Source organism: Natrix helvetica (assembly GCF_964273705.1).
Source record: "Natrix helvetica genome assembly, chromosome: 6".
In the NCBI taxonomy this organism is placed as follows: domain Eukaryota; kingdom Metazoa; phylum Chordata; class Lepidosauria; order Squamata; family Natricidae; genus Natrix; species Natrix helvetica.
The window spans coordinates 30,011,844-30,032,570 of NC_138553.1; the positions used below are offsets into that span (position 1 = coordinate 30,011,844).

General features: G+C 36.0%; 1 protein-coding gene across 1 annotated transcript; it reads right to left on the reverse strand.

The window, feature by feature from the left end:
* Window positions 1-1,180: 1,180 nt before the first annotated feature.
* Window positions 1,181-20,684, reverse strand: FAM227A (family with sequence similarity 227 member A). Its single transcript, XM_081956708.1, has 16 exons — window positions 20,595-20,684; window positions 19,469-19,590; window positions 18,970-19,055; window positions 18,234-18,312; window positions 17,629-17,717; window positions 15,122-15,268; window positions 14,140-14,241; window positions 12,620-12,724; window positions 11,530-11,653; window positions 10,126-10,233; window positions 9,318-9,382; window positions 6,332-6,443; window positions 4,503-4,621; window positions 3,633-3,790; window positions 3,266-3,415; window positions 1,181-2,417 (listed from the first exon to the last, which is right to left on the reverse strand). Exons 2-16 carry the CDS (start codon window positions 19,587-19,589, stop codon window positions 2,282-2,284), a joined length of 1,701 nt encoding a protein of 566 aa, XP_081812834.1. The 5' UTR covers window position 19,590; window positions 20,595-20,684; the 3' UTR covers window positions 1,181-2,281.
* Between the last annotated feature and the right edge of the window lie 43 nt (window positions 20,685-20,727).

The window sequence follows — 20,727 nt, forward strand, 5'->3', positions numbered from 1 at the left end:
CCCAATTAACAATAGCAGTAACAATAAATGCAGCATATACCAATGTGGTAAGAAAACTAATATGTTCAGAGTTAATTTTATTATGGTACATTGTATAACTTATCTAACCATCTTCAAATTACACTCCTGTATTATAATTGTGTGTGCATACATAGATGATGTATGTGTGTGTATATATATATATATGTTGTATTTGTGCTGATAAAATAAAGGGAGACTAGTATAGATCCATTTCGAGCTATTTAGCTCTCATCAGCTAGCCATACCCTTACTGGGATTCGAACCTGTGTAACACAAACACACACACACACACATACACACACACACACACACACACACACATATATATATACATAGATAATAATTATGCAATATATCTATTATATAGTTGTACATCATATACACATAAAAATGTTGTTCATTTCCATCATAAGCTACATTTTCCTGTCTAAATCTGCAATAAATAAATAAACCCTAATAAATGAGAAATAATATATTGTTTAAAGTGCAACTGAAAAAAAAAACCCTGGTATATGGTATACAAGTTATATGTGATCCTCATCCTTCTAGAACACATTTTAATACAGATTTTCTCTATGTTCGCCTTTTGTGAACTTTGTGTAAAGTTCACAAAAGGCGCCTTCCTTTAGCTTCCGTTTAAAAGTTACATTTTTTTTTTTAATTCACAAAGGAGCTCAGAATGGCAGGCCAGATTCCCCCTACTCACACCTCTATGGCTTCCTCACCAGACATTCTGCTATGAGGCAAATGAGATGGGTAAAGTTGGACTCTGAGGTAAATTAGGCACATGAAGTTTATTCCCTCTCAGCTCTCTCCTCATGTCACCTTCATACCAACTTGTTAGTAACATTTTAGTAATTTTGGAAATAAATTGGGCTGGGGGGGGGGGGAGGAGGAGTAATCTGCAGCCTTAGGGACAGAGATGCTGATTTCCCTTCACTCAAAATGCTGCTCAGACCTTGCTTTATATGCAGCTGAGTTTTTAACCCAAGTTGAAACAGATTGGCCTGCAGCTCAAGACATCGACTTTGGAGGCAAAATTCACAGCTGCTGGGAACTGAGTTCCCAAATTGGAGGGAAAAAAGAAATTAGCTTCTCAGACAGCGGGTTTTGTGTGTGTGTGTGTGTGTGTGTGTGTGTGTGTGTGTGTGTGGAATTTGGCCACTTTGCTATGTGTGGACTTCAACTCCCAGAATTCCACAGTAAATTGCCAAGATTGGGAAACACTGACATACCACTCCAAAGGACACAGAATAACGGATATAAGGAAAAGCTTCCTAACACTTAAGAGCAGAACAGAACAGCTTTTACTATTAGGATTTTTTTAAAATCTTGTGATCAACTAAAATCTACCTTCTTTAACCTCAATTTTTCTTGGCATATCTTCAGGAACAACTTGATCAATTCTGCTGGACAGAATTGCAGCCCTTCAGAAAATTGTGGAGACCTCTCATGTCTCCCCAGTTCTCCCTCACAAATTAGGCCACTAATTATCTTGGTTGCTCTCCTCTGTACATGTTCCAGTTTAGGAACATCCTCCTGGAAAGGCAGTCCTCAGAATCTAATAAAACATTATATTCTGACAAATAGAATAGAAAAAAATTCTCTTAATTATAGATATTTACAATCCATATCTATTGTTGTCATGATTTAATTACAATATAATTAAATTAGAACATAATTACAAATTATTATAGACATGCTGGTATAGTACAATTTTTAATATTTGGAAATAATCTTTAAAAAGAGATGCTCTTTTAAACTTCATTCACTGGGGCTAATATGGAAGAACAAAGAAAAAGAACACCTTGCACATTAGTTTCACTAGGAGCTAAAATGGGGAGTTCAGTTAACAAGTTAAACATTCCAAACTTAGATATTATAATTCTAAAGAAAAGAAGTATTGCCATTATGTATCCAATTATGAAACTGGTGTTAGAAAAGCTGCAGATAATCCAATTTAGGGTAAATATATTTTTAAACTGGACAGGAATGAATCAGATACAACAATAAAATCAAACATAATGGGGAAGAATTCTACACATCATATTTAAAAGTAATAAAAGAAATCATATCCAGTAACATTCCCAAAACATAATCATATTCTTCCCCCTTAATGTACTAGCACTCATTTATTTCTAATTAACAATACATTTACATTTAGTACCAAAGTTAGGTTCTTTAATTTTATTTAAATTGTCATCTTGTAACATGCTTCCACTGAATTCAACCAATCTCAGTTCAAAAGGAGAGATCTAGGTTAACTACGGTGTTTCCCAGATGAATCTTTTGAAAACAGGGATGAAGGTTCTGAGCTATTCTGCCGATCCCTCAAAGAAAGCGATTCTTTTTGCTTTTGGGCCTTTCTCTTTTTCATCTCTTCTTTTATAGCTTCTCTGCAGAACAATATGAGAGAAAAATTGAAATTAACTTGAGCATAAGGTAGCAGAAGAGAAATTATTTGAATTTTAAAGCTGAGAAGAAACCTAGGTTATGATGACATGTTCTGCATAGATGGTAGGTGCTACCATTAGGTAAGGGTGTGTGGGGCGCGTGGGGCAAGTTCTTCCCGCCTTCCCCCCCCGCTTTGGCCTTGACCTCGTCACCTCCTGTTGTCTGCACGGCAGGCAACAAGGAGGCCAAGTGATACGTGGGGCGCTTCGATTGGCCTCCTGCTGCTTTTGCAGCTGTAAAAGCGGCCATGCTTGCTGGAGGCAGCGGCCTGAGTACCACTCGCAAAGCAGCTCTTTCATGGATGGTGGGATGGCCTGCTGAGACCATCACACCATTAGGTAAGGAGGGCGCGAGGGGCGCATTGCTTGGCCTGCTGCTTCTGCGGCTGCAAAATGCGGCTGCAAAAGCGGCCCGAGCAGCATCCGCAAAGCAGCTTTTTTTGTAGATGGTGGGATGGCCTGCTGCGACTCTTTGGTAAGCTGGTGTGAGGGGCCACTTGTCCCACCCATCCCACCTCCAACCGGTACATGGGGGGGAGAGAAATTAAGACTTCCCTGAAAAGAAGTCCTACCCGTTTTTTCGGGGGTCAAAAGAAAATAAGACCCGGCCTTATTTTCAGGGAAACACGGTAGGTAAGATCATCACACAAGATGGTATGAAACAAAAATTGAAAGTGTAGAGGGAGAAAATAATATTGCTGTTACAAAGCCATATCGACATCCAGAAATAGTTTTAAAATGTGGACATTATATGATAAAATTACATAGTTTCAATATACACTTTTGGGTACCTGTAAAGTTCCTGATTACATTTGTTCTGTTCATCAAATTTCCTCATTTCTTTGTATCGTTGCCAATAATATTTTCTAAAGGCTTTGTGCTTCTGATGGACGGTATGAAAACCTTCCTTGATCAGTTCTGCATATGTTTTGGCAGAATCAGTGAATTTAAATGTAAAGGAAATTTCTACTTTGAATTTTTTACTTAAGCAAATCACACAAAAATGTAATGGGTTCCCAAAATGACCTAGACATTTATATGTAAATTAAACAATGCATTTCTTACATATTATACTGGGAAAAATTATAGTAGTGAGCCAAGAAGCTCAGTCTTAAGAATTTTCCATCAATACTTCCCTTCTGAACATCATAAGGATATGGCATTGATTTGTCTATCTCCCTCCTAGAAAGAAAGATATCACATCCTGATTTTGATTCAACATCATGTTTCTGGAAGTAATGTTGAATTAGTGGACTATGACCACTAATATTGAAGCGATGCCACGTAAAGTCGGGACCAGGACAAGCAGGGTGTGACTAGAAAGTAAATAAACATGACTATTAGATCTATTATTAAAGCAACATTCAAAATGAATAATTTTATCAGGTGAATGATTATGCCATAACTTTGGCAATATATTTAAAACTGTTCGCAATCCCCTTTAGATCTTGTTTCTGTATAGTTCTCAAGAAAGCTGCTAGTTAGTCTCCAAGAATTTGACGTGATTGAACAGAAGAAAAAAAATTATGCGTATATTGGAATATCTAATTTAAATAATTTTCTTCTGAAATTCTTCTATGAATTTTGATAATTTTTCTCTATATATATGAATTTTCTGATATTCAATATCCAACATATCCTAATTAACTATTACATAATTCATCTAAATGTAGCCAGTCTTTCCACATGAGTGATGCTTACTGTCAAGCTGACCTCTGAACCCATCACAATCTCAAGGAGGCTGATACTTGAATATGAACCAACCCAAACATAATGTTAAACAACTCTCAGATTTGTAAAATATTTCTGGATCATTCGTTCATTTTAGACAAATTACTTTCATTGCCTGGGAGAAAGCTGATTTATTTTGCTACAAAATAAATCAAGCAAATATATGTTGAAATAAATGAAAAGAATTAAGTTATGAAGTCAAAGTCTAATTTGGACAAGAGTAAGTAATACACTCTTATTTTATCCAGATCCATCCATAATTATTTTAACATTTTTATTATCCATAAATAATGTCACCTCTCGAGGAAGTATAGCTATCTTTAGTCTCTTTTTGGGTAAGTTCTGGTGTTTGCTCCATGCAGCTTTCTCATTATCCTCTTTAAGCTGGTCAATATTTGATGTACTTTGCTTTATTTCTAAAAAGAGCACACATTTGATAAGTATTAATCATTTATTTATTAGGAATTATATATTCAAATAACCATCAATCAATCAATAACATATACAGTTTACTTTCCAATAAGTTATTACTCATATTCAAGTATTGAAGAAAGGTAACCTCATGGATGAGCAAATACATACTTTATTAGCAGATCACAATCAGAGTTTTTCACTACATTTATTACCATATCCTGGAACCAATAGGCCCCCAAAATAAATTTCATTCAGATATACTGGAACTGTAGAATCATCATTTTCTCAATCGCTTTATTTGAAAATTGAATATTTGAGACAGGCCTATAATTAGAAAACTCTTCCAGAACAATGGAGTGCCGATTTGTGTAGGGAGTCATCATTTATCTATGTAGATGAACAGTTATATGTCTAGGAATACCTGTATTAGATTTATATGGCTGCTTATCTCATCAAATCTAGGCAGCATAAATTACATACATTTTACATGTTCAGATCATTAAAAAATGAATTCAATTTTCTATCTGTATTTAGCAAGAATAGTTTTGTTTTTTTAAAGAATCCATAGAAAAACATGTAATTAATTGCATTCATATCTTATATGGTAATATACAGAATCTTTCTGCGAATGCTGTTCAAAATCTTATAGCAATAGCACTTAGTCTTATATGCCACTTCCAGCTATTATTTTAACTCCCAAAATTATCAGAAGTAGTTTAAAGGTGATCTGTGATTGTTTTGCCAAACTGAAAACAAACACACTTATTGTGGTGTGCAACAACATCACCTCCCTACCAAGGGGAAAGGGAAAAGAAGACAAGAGCTTTAGGAAACTGACTACTGATGTGGAGTTACAAAATTATCAAGCTAGCTGAAGTTCCAGAGCTAGGAAGAGAGAAGAAACAAAAATGCTTGTAATCAATGGAGAAACAAAGAGCATTTTTAAAACAATTGTAAAACAATTGTAGCTTCACAGAGTGTTCATCTTCAACCATGCTAATGGTACAGAAGTAAATTCAGCTTCAATCTCAATAATACACAAGCAAACAATCGATACAAACTCAAAGTAAATCATTCCAAACTCGATTGCAGAAAATATGACTACTGCAACAGAGTGATCAACGCCTGGAATGCTCTTCCTGACTCCGTTGTTACATCCTCTAACCCTCCACAGCTTCAACCTTAAACTGTGGACCTCACCCCATTCCTAAGAGGTCTGTAAAGCGGACGTGCATAAGCGCACCAGCGTGCCTTTGGCCCTATCCTATTGTCCCCATTTATTTGTATTCATTTCTTTCATTCATGTCCATGTTTATATACCTGCCATCTTGCATATGTTTGACAAACTAATAAATACAAATACAAACCAGTGCAGAACTTCTGTGCTTCCATACAATTCTTACAGGAAAATGCAGTACTTTATGATCTAGACATGTGCTAGACAAGCTTTGTGGTAAGTATTAGCAATACAAGATTATTCTCTTGTGAATTCTCTGCAAATTAACTAAATGAAGCATATTTGTATCTTTCTGTCATAGGAATATGGTTGCATGATATAAGAAAATAAGACACCTTTTTATAATTGGAGAGATGATGATGATATCCATTCAATTGGAGAGAGCATTCTACAATATTATTGCTTACTTAGTCTGAAAACAAAGTCACACCTACATAATTAAAGCTGGTATTATAGAAAATTCTGCAGATGTTACCTTCACTTTCCAATGTGGTAACGTTTTTGGAAAGCTGCGTTTGATCTTTTTTCCCAGGTACAGTTTTTTTGCCTTTTTTAGTAGATTTGTTAAATGTTTTCCTTGATGGAATCTATTTCAATATCAGAAAAAGAAAGATATAAAAAGCATAAATATCATTTCATATTAGAATATCAGACTTTAGCAAAGAGAACTTGAAATGCACTACAATCTAATTTATGGGTTGGCACAATTTTCAAAGAAAAATAGAGTTTAAATATATTTGGCAATCTAAGATCCTCTGCTCTTTGAAAAGAAACAAAATAATTGTGCATGACTGCTTGCTACAAACATTGTTTTGATTGATTTTTTTTAAAAAAAATATTCTCATGGCAATGGTGGGATTCAAATAATTTAACAACTGGCCTATGCCCTAATGATCGGCTGGGAAGGTGTAGCTGGGTTGTTATGTGATTGGGTGGAGGTGGCCAACTTGATTGGTCTCACCCTTAGCAATTTCTCCTTAGTCCAACTCACAATAAATAGTACAATAAAATAGCACTGTTCCATTATTTAGAATAGAATAGAATAGAATAGAATATAAATAGAATAGAAGAGTTGGAAGGCACCTTGGAGGTCTTCTAGTACAAACTGCTGCTTAGACAGGAAACCCTACACACTTCAGACAAAATGGTTATCCAATCTCTTCTTTAAAACTTTCAGTGTTGGAGCATTTACAACTTCTGGAGGCAAGTTGTTCCATTAATTAATAGTTCTAACTGTCAGGAAGGGCTCCTACAAAAATGAGGGGGTCAGTCTATTTCCCAAAACATCAGAAGGCAGGACAAGAAACAATGGATAGAAACTACCCAAAGAGAGAAGCAACCTAGGGCAGGGGTTGGCAGCCTTAAACACTCAAAGAGCCACAAAGGTCCTAACTGGAAGCCCCCTGTTCATTTCTGGAGCCGACTGGAAGTCCCTTTCCCCCACCATAGAGTCTCCTCCTAGTGCAGCATCCTTTTTCCTCTACCTGTCCTAACCAAAAGCCCTATCAATTGTGGAGCTGACCAGAAAACCCACCCCTTGCCATAGAGTCTCCTTCTGGCGCACCCTGCTTCCCCCCCAATTTTGAGAGGAAACTCCTCTCAAAATTGTGGTGCTGACTGGCGACAGGGAGCCACAGCAGAGGGATGAAAGAGCCACATGCGGCTCCAGAACCACAGATTGCTGACCCTTGACCTAGGATTAAGGAGAAGTTTCCTAAGGGTGAGACCAATCAATCAATGGAATCGCTTGCTTTCAGAAGTTTTGGTGCTCCATCACACGCAAACAACACAGTTACAAGATAAATTGAAATCTTTACAGTCTAATACTGTAAGCTAACTCTTAAATGCTGAAAATGTAGGATCAAAATACATAAACATAGAAACAGCATTGCAACCCTATTCCAAATTAATAAAATCAATTCTGCTAATTAGAACATGTATTTAAAAAGGCATAAGAACTCTGACAAGAAACTCCTGCTCTGTATTAACATTTTAAAAACTCCTTCCCTGGCCTAATCCTGCCAATTTTCTATTGTTTATTCAAGGCTGTGCTGGCTGCATTCCTGCAGTTTTGTTATTGCAACTAAATAGCCTGTTAAATAGTTCTTGGCTCTCTGCCCAGAGCTGTTAACTGAAGGGAGAGAGAATGAAAAAAAAAACCTCTCTTGCACTTTAAGCCTGAGTTTTAACAGGGCTAATTTTTTTCTGCTGAGGAAATGGCTATGTGGTTTTCTTCTTTTTCTTTTCCCTTCCTCTGGTTAATTATGTTGGCAGAAATGTCCTTCTGGGTTTGGCTCCAAGTGGGGAAAAAGACACTGGAAACATGGAGGCTGCTTGGAAAGATGGTTTAATGGTGGACGGGATCACATGGTTTGAGGTCCTGAACAGAATATGTGATCACCTGCTTCCAGATGTTGGGTGAAGAAGAAGAGAGCGAAGAAGGGGCTTGCTGGGTATTTTATACTCCGTTCGGCCCCATCTCTCTGTTTCCTGTTCCTGTGTAAGAAATGTATTCTGGTTGTCAGACTCCCATGGGGCCATGCAGGGGCAACTCTGTAGGCCAGTGATGGCTAACCTTTTTTGGCTCTCGTGCCAAAAGTGGGGGGGAGGGGGATCGTGTCAGGAAAGCCACACCCATAATGCAATGCACGTGAAAAAACCCCCACGCATGCACGCACGACCAGCAACACACCAGGGACGGTGAAAACAGACTCCCCCCCCCCCGCCTGAGGCCCTCCAGAGGCTTCAGGAGCTTCCCTGAAGCCTCCGGAGGGTGAAAAACGGCCTCAAAAGAAGGCTGAAGTCAGCTGGCCAGCGCGCGCATGTGCACTGGCCAGCTGACAGGGCAAAGCCTCGCGTGCCCTAACAAATGGTTCCGCATGCCACCTGTGGCACGCATGCCATAGGTTCGCCATCACGACTGTATACTATCAAGTCCAGAGTTTAGTTGAGCATTGCTTCTTCCCAGGTGCCCTCTGGTGAGATGGGTAAAAGCTAATACTATCATGCCTCAATCCCCTCAACCTGGAGCTGAAGGAGGGAACTCTTTGTTATGTAGAATAGACTGGCTCAGGCATTTCAATGGCCCATTAAGGAAAGTGGGGGCTATTAAGAGTGAATCTGTTTCCTGCCTAAAAACATGTTTCTCCATTTCTGATCCAGGGATATATGTTCTGCCTTTTCAATATTTCCCAGGATATTTCATTTTTCCAGGAGAGGGCTGGGTGCTAACTTCCTACAATTACAAATGAGCAGGAAGGTGTGAGGTGTGTGTGAGCTACTGGCAGATTGGCAGGCAGGCAGGCAGGCAGGCAGGATTGACTATTCAGCCAGTTTGCAGAACTCCACAAAGAGTTAACCAAGGGCATTAAATTCAGCTTTAGCATTTGGTAAATTCTTTTCTTTTTCACATCCCAAATGAAAAAAAAAGGCTTTATCTCCAACTCCAATTCATATTTTACCTTCTGCAAATGAGTCTTTCCTGTAGAACTGTATTGCTTGTAGCTCTCAAACGATATACCCATGCCTATAGAAATGAAAGAAATGTGAAATTTAATCAATAAAGGCTGGTACATTCTCCCTGCCTTGAATCCAGTGCAGGCTCTCTACATTGTATTGCAATCTATTTTCAAGAGAGCCACTATACATATGCATATAACCCATTGACTGCTCTTCATCTCTAAGGCATATTATGATCAGGGTTCTTTTAACTTGCCATTTATATTACAGTTAGTATGATAGAGTGGGTTAAAAAGTAGTAAGAGGACTTGCAATACTAGGTATTTATATCCAGATGCTCATATTCTACAAAATCTCAGACAGATTATGCATCATTTTAAGATCTATTTATTATAGTTGACTTTGCTTTAAGATGTATGTACTACTAATGTTTTTACTAAAACTTTAATTTTGAAAACTCAAAATAAAATATGGTAGGTCTAATTTTCCAGCATTATAATCTGGCAAGCAGAGTCAATATTTCTTATGTTCTCTATTGAAATACTATTAATTGGAATATCAAAAATTGCAGTCTTCTGCAAGCAAATCATATATTTAGCACTAATCCATGACAACTATACAAACCTTGATTTCATTTTGACTCCTTAACATGGTTGAACTATAATAGAAGGGGGAACTGGCATATTGTTTAAATGTTACTGATGTCATGTAACACTTTATAATAGTTCATAATGAGAAACTACTTGATTTAAATCAATGACCATTTTCCTTTACATAAGAAAGAGAACATAAATGTTAGCAGGATTTTACCAGTCCCTATTTTTTTCTTTCTTGACATCAGATCTTCTCTCCTTGACCGTTCTGGTTCCAGTTGGGAGTAATCCCATTTATAGAAACTTCTAGGTTCATGCCGTGTACCTAACAAGGTTGTGCCAAAAAGGATTCATAGTGAAAATCATAATCTAGTGGATGATGTTAGTATAACTTAGATTTTATGCTGAAACAAAAGGAATCAGAGGAAGAAATTGATGGAAGACTACAATTAAAATTTAAAGAACCAATTGAATACAACATAACGTGTTTTAAAATAGCATGTTGCATCTGATTATTAAAAATCGTCTAAAGAGATTGATATTTATTGTTCCCAAACAGTCTCTATTCAGGCAGCCAAGAGATATAGTTTCAGCACTACATTTTTTTTTTCAGATTATGAACCACCTGGATTCATAACTGGAAAAATGCCTTTGGCACAGGGGTGAAATTCAGCAGGTTCTGGAAAATCGGTAGCAAACATTTTGAGCAGTTTAGAACCAGCAAATACCACCTCTGGCTTGCCCCAGAGTGGGGTGGGAATGAAGATTTTGCAGTATTCTTCCCCTGCCACGCCCACCAAGCCATGCCCACAGAACTGGTAGTAAAAAAATAATAATTTCACCACTGCTTTGGTGCATACACCTTGCAACTTGGGCCATCCAAATATGTTGCGATTTCAACTCATGAATTGCAGCCAAGACATCACAACAGAACTTTAACTCATCTGGAGGGTAGTAGATTATGGAAGGCTAGCGTGTAATATATATTGATAGACAATGACAGCCATTCTAACTAAAGATACATTAGCTGCTTAGGGCAGTAGAATTCCAAGTATTCAAGCAATTAGAAATATTTTGGAGAACCTTTTTCAGATTTTTTGCCTGACCTACCGTAGGATAACTGTTAAAAGGTTATACCACAAGAAGTCAATAAAACACTACAGTATAGGTGTCGAGTATGCTGTCTTCTCTATAAACAGCATTCTTCCATATGCCCTATTACATGATGTGTTTAAATGTTTTTTTTTCCATAAAGTTACATAGTTGACATAAAAAAGACTGTGCTTAAGAAATACAAGAACAAATTCTCTCGGCATGTAACTAGTTGAAACAACAAACAATCTTAAAACATTTTAAAGAATTGTTATTATGGCACACTTTGGTCTCTAGTTCACAAAAACCTATGCCAGAATCAACATTTTTGTTGCAATAGTTTTAAAAACTATTTTTGGGAAGGTGCAAGTAGTAGATTCATCCTTTGGTTCCTATCTAGGATGAGTAAAATAAATTGAGGGGCAGTGATACTTCATGTTTTGAAATGCCACATGATTTTAAAAAATATGAATTCTTGGTCAAAACCTATATGATCCACTCCTTGAGTAAGGTTATGATGGCATCTCACCTCCCAGCCACTCGAAGAATACATCACAGAGCTGGGCCTTGAATTCAGAGGTATTAAACCAGGACCTCGGGAAACAGGAGCAGAAGCAGATGTACACAGCTTGACTCAGTAGTGATGGAAAAAACTACAAAATCAAATAAAGCAGGAGTGGGAGAAAATCTCAAATAAATTTATGGCAATTGTATTTGAGAATTTAATTTTCTCAGCCAATTAATTCTCAACCTGTGTTATAAGAATATCAAGCCTCAGAACCTTTTCAAAAGTCCCTCAATTAGACGTTTAATGATTGGCAGAGAATTGTCATCTTCTCTCCTAACCTTCTGTAGGAGAGAAACTGGCAGAGCCTGGCGAAAGAGTCAAATGGGGACTTAGTCTAGAATCCTTTGTGGGCATGAAGGTGAGATCCAAACCCCCTTCCTTGAATACTGTTGAATCTTATCTAGTTTCGCTCAGGTGCAAACTAAGAAGATTTCTGTGCGTAGGCTTGAGAAATGATTTCTTTCAGTAGAAATCATTGCATAATTATTCAAATGGTTATGTTACATCTAGTTTAGTTCTCAAAACCATAGCTTGCCACAAGGGTAAGGATAGAACATGTCTGTATATACCATTGGATGATTAAATGACAGTAAAAATATGTAGATAATTACATAGATACTGAGATGGTATTAATGAAAACTAGAGAGAACTTTCACATTTAGGTGAACTTGCATATTCCTTGAAAACCAGATCCTAGAAATAATTACCATAACAGAGGAAAGTTGTTGCCAGAAATACTAACCATTTATGAAAAAAGAATCCATAGATTAAGTTCATCTTTATTTTTATCTAATTTTCCCAGGAGGAGGAAGCATTAGTAGTAACTGGAAATCAGAAGAGATGGCACAAGTTTTACACAGTAAGAAGCCATAAGTTGATAATTGAAAAAGAAACCAGAGTTTAGTATTCAGTACTGCCCCAGTTTTAACCCGTACATTTAAAACTTCTTCCTGTATTTCTAAAACTTAGACCATATCACTCTTAAGATTTGATTTTAAAAAATAACACTAATATGGCTTATAGTCCTGTATTTCTTAAAATCTTTACTCACCTTGAGGATGCATTCCTGGTTGAAAGCCCTGTGATCATTTAATAGAATGAGGGCATAATTTTCTGCAATGCGTTCAAACAAGTGCCCCTGAATTTCTTGATTTGGCTATTGGGAGAATTATAAATTACAGGATTATTGAAGGCATATTTATTTAACCATAGTGTCATGGCAATGGAATATTAGGAAAGAAAATTAGTTACAAGATGCTTATGGTAAAAGCGTACTGCCATTAGATAAAATGGGACTGTCTCTAAGAAGTACAGATAGTCCTTGATTTACAACAATTCAAAGTTATAATAGCACTGAAAAAAGTGACTTATGACCATTTTCACACTTACGAACGTTGCAGCATCCCCAGGGTCATGTGATCAAAATTGAGACTCTTGGCAACTGACTCATATTTATGATGGTTGCAGTGTCCCAGAGTCATATGTTCACTTTTGCAACTTTCTGACAAGCAAAGTCACCGGGGAAACCGGAAGGAAGGAAGGAAGGAAGGAAGGAAGGAAGGAAGGAAGGAAGGAAGAAGGAAGGAAAGAAGGAAGGAAGGAAAGAAGGAAGGGGAATGAGGGGAAGGATCATATACTGTATTGATTTTCCAAAAATGTGATAGAGATAGACAGACAGACATGATCTGACTCTCTCCTCTTGCGTTATCCTGGTAGTAACCTTGTAAGTTTGAAGCCCTTGAATTGCAATATTCAATATTTTTGAGATATATGAACAGATATGACTTTTTTTCTCCCCTCTACAAAATTGTTAACATAATGTATTAGTGAATACAATAAATATGTACTTTACTGGCTTTAACAACATTGTTGTTAACATTAACACTATATGGTACAGAATCACGGAGTTAGAAAGAACACTTAGAGTAAGTTACACGTAATCCTCGACTTACGATTGCAATTGAGCCCAAAATTCCCATTGCTAAGCAAGACAGTTAAGTGAGTTTTGCTCCATTGTATGACTTTTCTTGCCACAGTTGTTAAGTGAATCACAGCAGATGTTAAGTTAGTAACACGATGTTTAATTGAATATGGCTTTCCCATTGACTTTGCTTGTCAGGAGGTTACAAAAGGTGATCACATGACCTTAGAACACTCTACTGCCAATTGCCAAGTGTCTGAATTTTGATCATATGACCATGGAGATGCTGCAACAGTCAAAAGTGTGAAAAATAGTCGTAAGTCACTTTTTCAGTGCCGTTGTAACTTGAATGTCCCTAAACAAATGGTTGCAAGTCAAGGACTACCTGTGCTGCTCTTAATGCAAAAACCCAAATTAAAGCAATAAGTTATAAGACTTGAAATAAACTGTTATAGTTTTTCTTTGTCAATAGTTCAAAACAGGTTATTATAATTTATATTACATAGAACCTATTAGATAAATAGATGGTGCTAAATTTGGAATACCATTATTTTAAAACAAGTGGAACAATATAAAAATGGTGAACCAAAAATGAAAAACTGGACAAATGAAATTTAACAATCTGTTCAATAACCATTCCTTATCCTTACATGATACAAGTGCAGGAATTGCCACCAGAAACTATCCAGCAAAACAGCTTGGGAACATGGAGTGTCAAAAAACCTATGCAGCATTTTCACAGCCCATTTCGTCTGTAAAGAAACAAAAGAGTAACAGCACAGTCTAGATCTATCATCTCTCATGTTATGATCCCTCCACCAGTGTGGAACTGCAATTCCCCGACTTCCTTCTATGCATGGACAAAGCCTGCCAATAATGGGACTAGCTATCTTGTACCTCTGGAGGAAGTAAGCTGGGAACTACTAGTCAAAATATGCTCAGAACTAACTGGAAATAATATTTTACAATATATTTACTCCATTATCCTGTTTTAACTTGGACCTAGGGGGCCTAGTCAGAACTATATTAAGCAATCATAGCAAGAGGTTTAAGTTATCTTGAATCTCAGCTCTCCAAACTGTGAGCTAATCTAAATAATTAAGCATAGTTAAAACCTGACAAGAATAATTAAGATCACGCTCTCAACTGAATCCATTCAAACTATAAAACAGGTTTCATCTCAATCTGTAAATCGCAAAAGTTGTTCCTTGAATTCTTGATTTCCTATTCTGATCTCTGACCTGAAATTTCCAGTTCCGGATTAATGACAAACATTTCACTAAGAACATTTTTAATCACAATAAGACATAAGGGAAGATGAAATCTGGAGGAGCACAGACAACCTTTATCCTGTATAACTGGGCGTTGACAAGTCTATTGTTCGTATCAAGTGGCTATGTCCAGATACTCTGTTAATTAGAAAAGTAACTAGATCTACTGTACTCACTTGAAGCTGAGCAAGCAAAAAAAAAACAAAAACCCTGTGCAATCGCCACCATTGGGCATTATGGCTACTTATAAATATCAGGTGCTAATAGATATTAAAACAAGTAAATATATGATTAATCTATCCCTACTATTTTTACCCAGAAGATAAGAATATTGCCACATAAACCTGAAGGTCTGAACTACCTTCCCAACTAAAGTTTTACTCTGAGCACGAATCACTTTCTCCAAAATTTCATTCAGGTCTATTCCATTGGGCAGTGGTGTGAGTTCCTCTTCACGATATCCTGGGTAATGATACAACTCTACAAGTTTATTCTTTTCTGTGATCATCTAGGGATGAAAGGAAGAAATAATACATGAGAAACATAGGAGGGCCACAATTTAATACGTTCTACTCAAGCAATCTGTTTAGGGGGAAAAAATGAATGTCCTCCTGCCTAATATAATGGGTATGGTTGGCTACCTTTCAATCAAGTTGCAATATTGCTCGGAATATATTAAGTTCAATGTAATGTGTTAGTAAATAATTCAGACTAGGGACTCACTACACCAGGCAAATTAAACACCAATTATTCTTGTAGTGATGATCTAATGTTTATTAAGCAGGATTCAGGTCTCTGATCTGATTAAAGGAGACATTGTAAGAGGCTAAGTAAAATGACATATAGAGCAATAAGCCAGAACGTATTACTTTATGCTTCCTGATTTTTATAGAACGTATAGATTAAATCTGCTTGCACAGAGTGTGACTGTGGGCCAAACTACATTATTCATTGGCTCTTTTAAGCATTTCTGTTCCTAAAAAAGCTCTATTAAGAGATTGAATTTGATACAGAATGGACAACGCATTTGACTATTAAAGAGGTAGTATTTTAAGTTTTTTCCTCAAATACAAGTGGTGCATGATGACAACAATAAATTCTAGCTCCTTAAAATTCTACATTATTTCCATACCAATGTTTACTATTATAATTATGAATACCGTGTTTTATTGAATTATTAATTTAATTATAATTATTAGGAAAATAGTATTTTATTTTTGTACAGACTAAATTATAGTCTAATCTCAAACCATGAGATTCATAACTAAAGCTAGATCTTCCTTTAGCAGGAAGGATCAGCATTAGTGTACCAAACGAAGCTGTACAAAGTCATTCTAGGTCCCGCTATGGTGAAATTGAAACAAAGTTTGGATCCTGATAGATAAAAGAAAGTGAGCTGTCATTTATAGCAAACAGGGCTTACTTATCTGGGCTTAGCAGCAAGTACAACTAGGAGAAAGATTTTCTCAGGGGAGGTAAGGATTATCTTCCGCACACAATGATTCTAACAAAATTAATACCTACATGGTCTAATAATTATCTACCAGGTGTTTCATTTCATGCTTGGTTTGTTCTTCAACCACAACTCTTATTTACAGTATGGGGTTGATATAGATACTGGGTTGTTTTATACACTACATTAAGATAATGAATATAGAAACTTTTTAAAATATAATATGGAATAGTGTTAGACTTAATTAGAAGTCATTAACAACCGCTAATGTTCTATATAATGTGTAAATATTTATACATTAGGGGTTGAGGAAACAAATGGAAAGGAAGAGGAGCATCTATTAACTATGCCTTTTTCTTTTTTGAAATCTATATATATATAGCCTTTCCTTTGTTCTGTCTCATTTCTTTTCCTCCTTTTATATTTCAACATTTTAACAATAATTTAAATTTTTTTTTAAAATGTTTAAAACTATTGTCTAAATCAAGAATAGGGAACAATTTAACATCTAGAGGTGAGGCCAAATTTCCAGTGGGCGTGCTAATAATATAAAATGAATATAAATATGTCTGTATTCTACTAAAATTATCTTGTCTGTAACTTTTAACTTATGTTGAAATGGTGTAACATAGAACAAAATCTTTTCAACCAAGGTACCTCATATGGGTTAATTTATGCAATCCCTCCAAAATCTGGGACCCATGATTCCCATGGAACTGAAATTTAGCAAATCTTATACAATTATCATAAAATGTTTTGTTACATAATACAAAACATTATAAACTTTTCTTGTGCTCAGTTCCTGATATTTGATTGTATTATACAATTCTGCTAAAGGTTTGAGGACTCTGGTAAGGAAATATCTCTGAAATAATGATCCAAGGGTTCATTGGTTATTTAATGTTGCATATACGTACATGGAGAAGGCTTTTATTTTTTCTTTACTTTCAGAGTTTCTTGTTTTTTTATAACTACTTTAATTTTATTTTAGAGGATTCCCACTATGCTTATGAAGGTATTTTGGCGGGAAGGTATTTGTTGGGAAATTATACTGTAGAGTTGTAGTAAGCAGAAAAAATGTTGGGCCATAGATTGCTTACTCTACTAAATGCTAAATACTATTAGGACACATTTATAATATTTTTGAGACATAAACATTATAGATGTTTTGTACAGAAGCTCTCAGAATTCCAAGTAAGCATAATAAAATATTTTGCAATATCAGCATAATTGATGCAATTGTAGTTTAATAGTCACTAAATATAAAGATTCCTATGAAATCCAATTTTTGATTTCTTCATAGCATACATCTCACAGTAAAAATTGTATTTCCTAAACATTAAGAATAATATAGCTTTTAAATACTATATATTTATAGGAAAGAGTGACTTTTGATATGTCACTCAGTATCATACCTTTTTCTGAGCAATTTTTTTCTGATTTCTTACAGTACCTGCATCCGAACTAAGCCTTCCATACTTGTGTGTCACGGCCTGATCCTTCTCTGCAATGTAAGAAAAAGAACACTCCTATTAAGCACCTGAGTAGAAGGTCACTTAATATGCAAATGTAATTAGTATGTAATTATCCAGGCACAGAAATGTAGACTTATTCCATGCCAATTGTTTTTGTTTTGTCATGCATTTAAAGCTAAAAGGAGCTTATTTATACACAAAACTACAGCTGTTATTATTTGGTATTAGCCCTGATTCACAATCCTCTGACAATCCAAAATTAGGACCATTGCTATGTCCCCATCCCCAATCATGCTCATGCTCCAGGAGTGAACTTATGAAATTTTGAACATGTATGTTGAGCAGATAGAACACGGTAAAAGTACGTATCTAACAACAGTTTCCTCAAATATTCTGGATTCTTAACTATGGTGACTAGAAGAGCAGTTTGGTAAGACGTATGATTTAACCAACAATGACTAGAAGGGATATTTTTAAATATGATGTAATGAAACCTTAAGTTTGAAGCAATTAAACCACTGATTTAATATTGTCATTATGCTTACCTTTCCCCCTGCTTATACGTCTTCCTTTTCTAGGACTCCTCAACCCTGGATATTTCCTGTGCATCATATCCTCAATCACCTTCAGTGATAAGAAAAAGATAAACGGAGACAATTTTCCTTAAAAGTTCTGTAATGTATCTTATTTGTGGAGAACTGTAAAATAAAAAATTCTCTATTCTCTAATTCCCATTTATCTGAAGAGTTAAAATACTACATCTCCTCCATCAAAAGGAATTTTAAAGTGCTTGCCTTTCCTAGAATCATGTTCTTCATTTTCAATGGCTCTATAAATTTTCATGTACTTAAAGAAATCCGAATGTCTATATTACTAACAGTGTTCAACCTGATAAATAATTCATTCATGTGGAACAAGAATGATTTAACGATGATGTGAAGAATAGCAATACAACAAATAACCACCACTACTCTTTCCCAAAGACTGATAACTATTTTTATGTTCTTTTGCTATGTACATTTGTACATAAGCAATTTCAAGCTGAAAAGTTTTCCTTATTTAAACTGTACCTTCATCAGCTTGGTATGTACCTTTTATTTTCTGCACCTACTCAGCTATATAAGTGCATTTAATTTAGAAAGAAAAAAATCTGCACTGATTTTCAGGTTGTCATCAGAAAGGCTAAGCAAGGTATTTGACCATTCCTAAATTGCTTAAAATTAGATCAGAAAAATTCTGGAATTCTGCATGTTAAAAATGCTGCAATATATCTTTACTTACCACATCACTACTGTCATATCTTCTCAGTCCCAATTCTAACTTAGATATTTTTTTATTCACATTTTGTATATTGCCAATGACATACACTAATCATTTTGTTAAGGGTTTTTTTTCAAAAGTCTGTAAAGAGGGATAGTATACAAATCTTGCTGTTATTTCTGTCTCTTTTTTTTTAGTTTAATATTGCTTTTTAAATATGATATGCATTATTTTATTTGTGGAGCCAGCCAGTTTAGGGTAGTGGTTAAGGCATCCTGTTGGACATTAATATTTTATTACAATTAAAACAGAATCTAGTTTGTTTGGTTGCAATGTATTTTTCATACTTAATTCAGAGATCCAATTCAACTCTCTTTTAAAATAAATTGAGTGGGGACTTGATCCAATAACAACTTGTATCACAAAAGCATCTTTCTGCTAAATGGAAATATACATGTCTATATAGAGAAATATTTTCATGCAAACTTCATGTTGTTTGTAATTAATGACAAAAGGATACAGCGTGGAAGGTCATCTAAACTGCAACTGATGGTTTTGCTTCTCTCTTCTTGGGTTGAGGGTGGCAAAATCAAGAACCCACTTAGGGGGCTTAAAAATGCTTTAGTATGTATGAAATCCATCCTGCAGAAAACAACATTAAAAAGGGGAAGGAAAACATAGTTTAATTTGAAACACACTTTTATTCAGTTATTTTATACTGAATCATTCTTGAACGTAACAAATTATCATCAGCTTGTGTTGGAATGTGGAAACAAAAGGAGTCACTTACATAGGAAACGATATTGAAAGTGTTGTTGAAAGTCCTTTTTACAATAGCTTGGGCCCTATTGAACAAGATGGGCTGCTGAGATATATTAATGAATTATTTTGCAGATGGAATTATTTATTTTTCATAGGAGTTAGAAGCTGGCTGGACAGAGTCCAAGAATAAGACCATGGTGATGTTATCTGGGAAGAGTCTGTAGAAGTTGGAGAAGTAGCCAGAGTAACAAGTAGTTGCATTAGCAATCAGAGAGGGAAGGGAAGGTTGAATTGGGACTATCATGAATGCAGTGGGGAAGGCAGGGCAAGGGGGACAAGAGACTGGGGACTTTGAAGTGGGCTCCAATATAATCCTCTTCCAAGAAAGTGAACTTGGATTTAGCTATATTGGTTTCAGTTCCCAAGCTTAATTTATTTATTGAAAACATTTACATAGGAAAACGGCACTGTGGGGGAAATATATATTTACATGATGATATAAATCACAGTGGAATTGAAGTCCACTGCCTTACATCTGGGCATACTAAATAAAAAGGAGGTCACATAGAAGACAATGAAGAACTATTCTTTACTGTTCGGAACTGTAGGATCCAGAATAATGGATTTGAGTTATTGGAACGTAGATTCCGACTGATATTTTTTTTAAAGGCTTCCTAACAATACCAGAAATTCTACAGTGGAACAAAGTATGGCGCTCCTTTCCCTGCCTAGATCTGTCCAAGAGCAAACTGGACGGGCTGAGACTCTATTTGGGTACATGGCAACTTGTTGAGCACTGTCCGCTCAGAAACAACACACCACATTCACAACTCCCAGCCGTTGTTCAGTTTGGGGACGGCTATTGTGGGAATAAAATTGCTCACTTTCTCGGCAGCGACCAAGGCTCGAATCAGGCCACGGACCGCCCTCTCCCGGAAGAGTCTAGCTTCGCTCCCTCGCTTGGCGTCCTTCTGTTACCACAGCAACCAGCGGAATAAACTATTCCCTCAATCTACC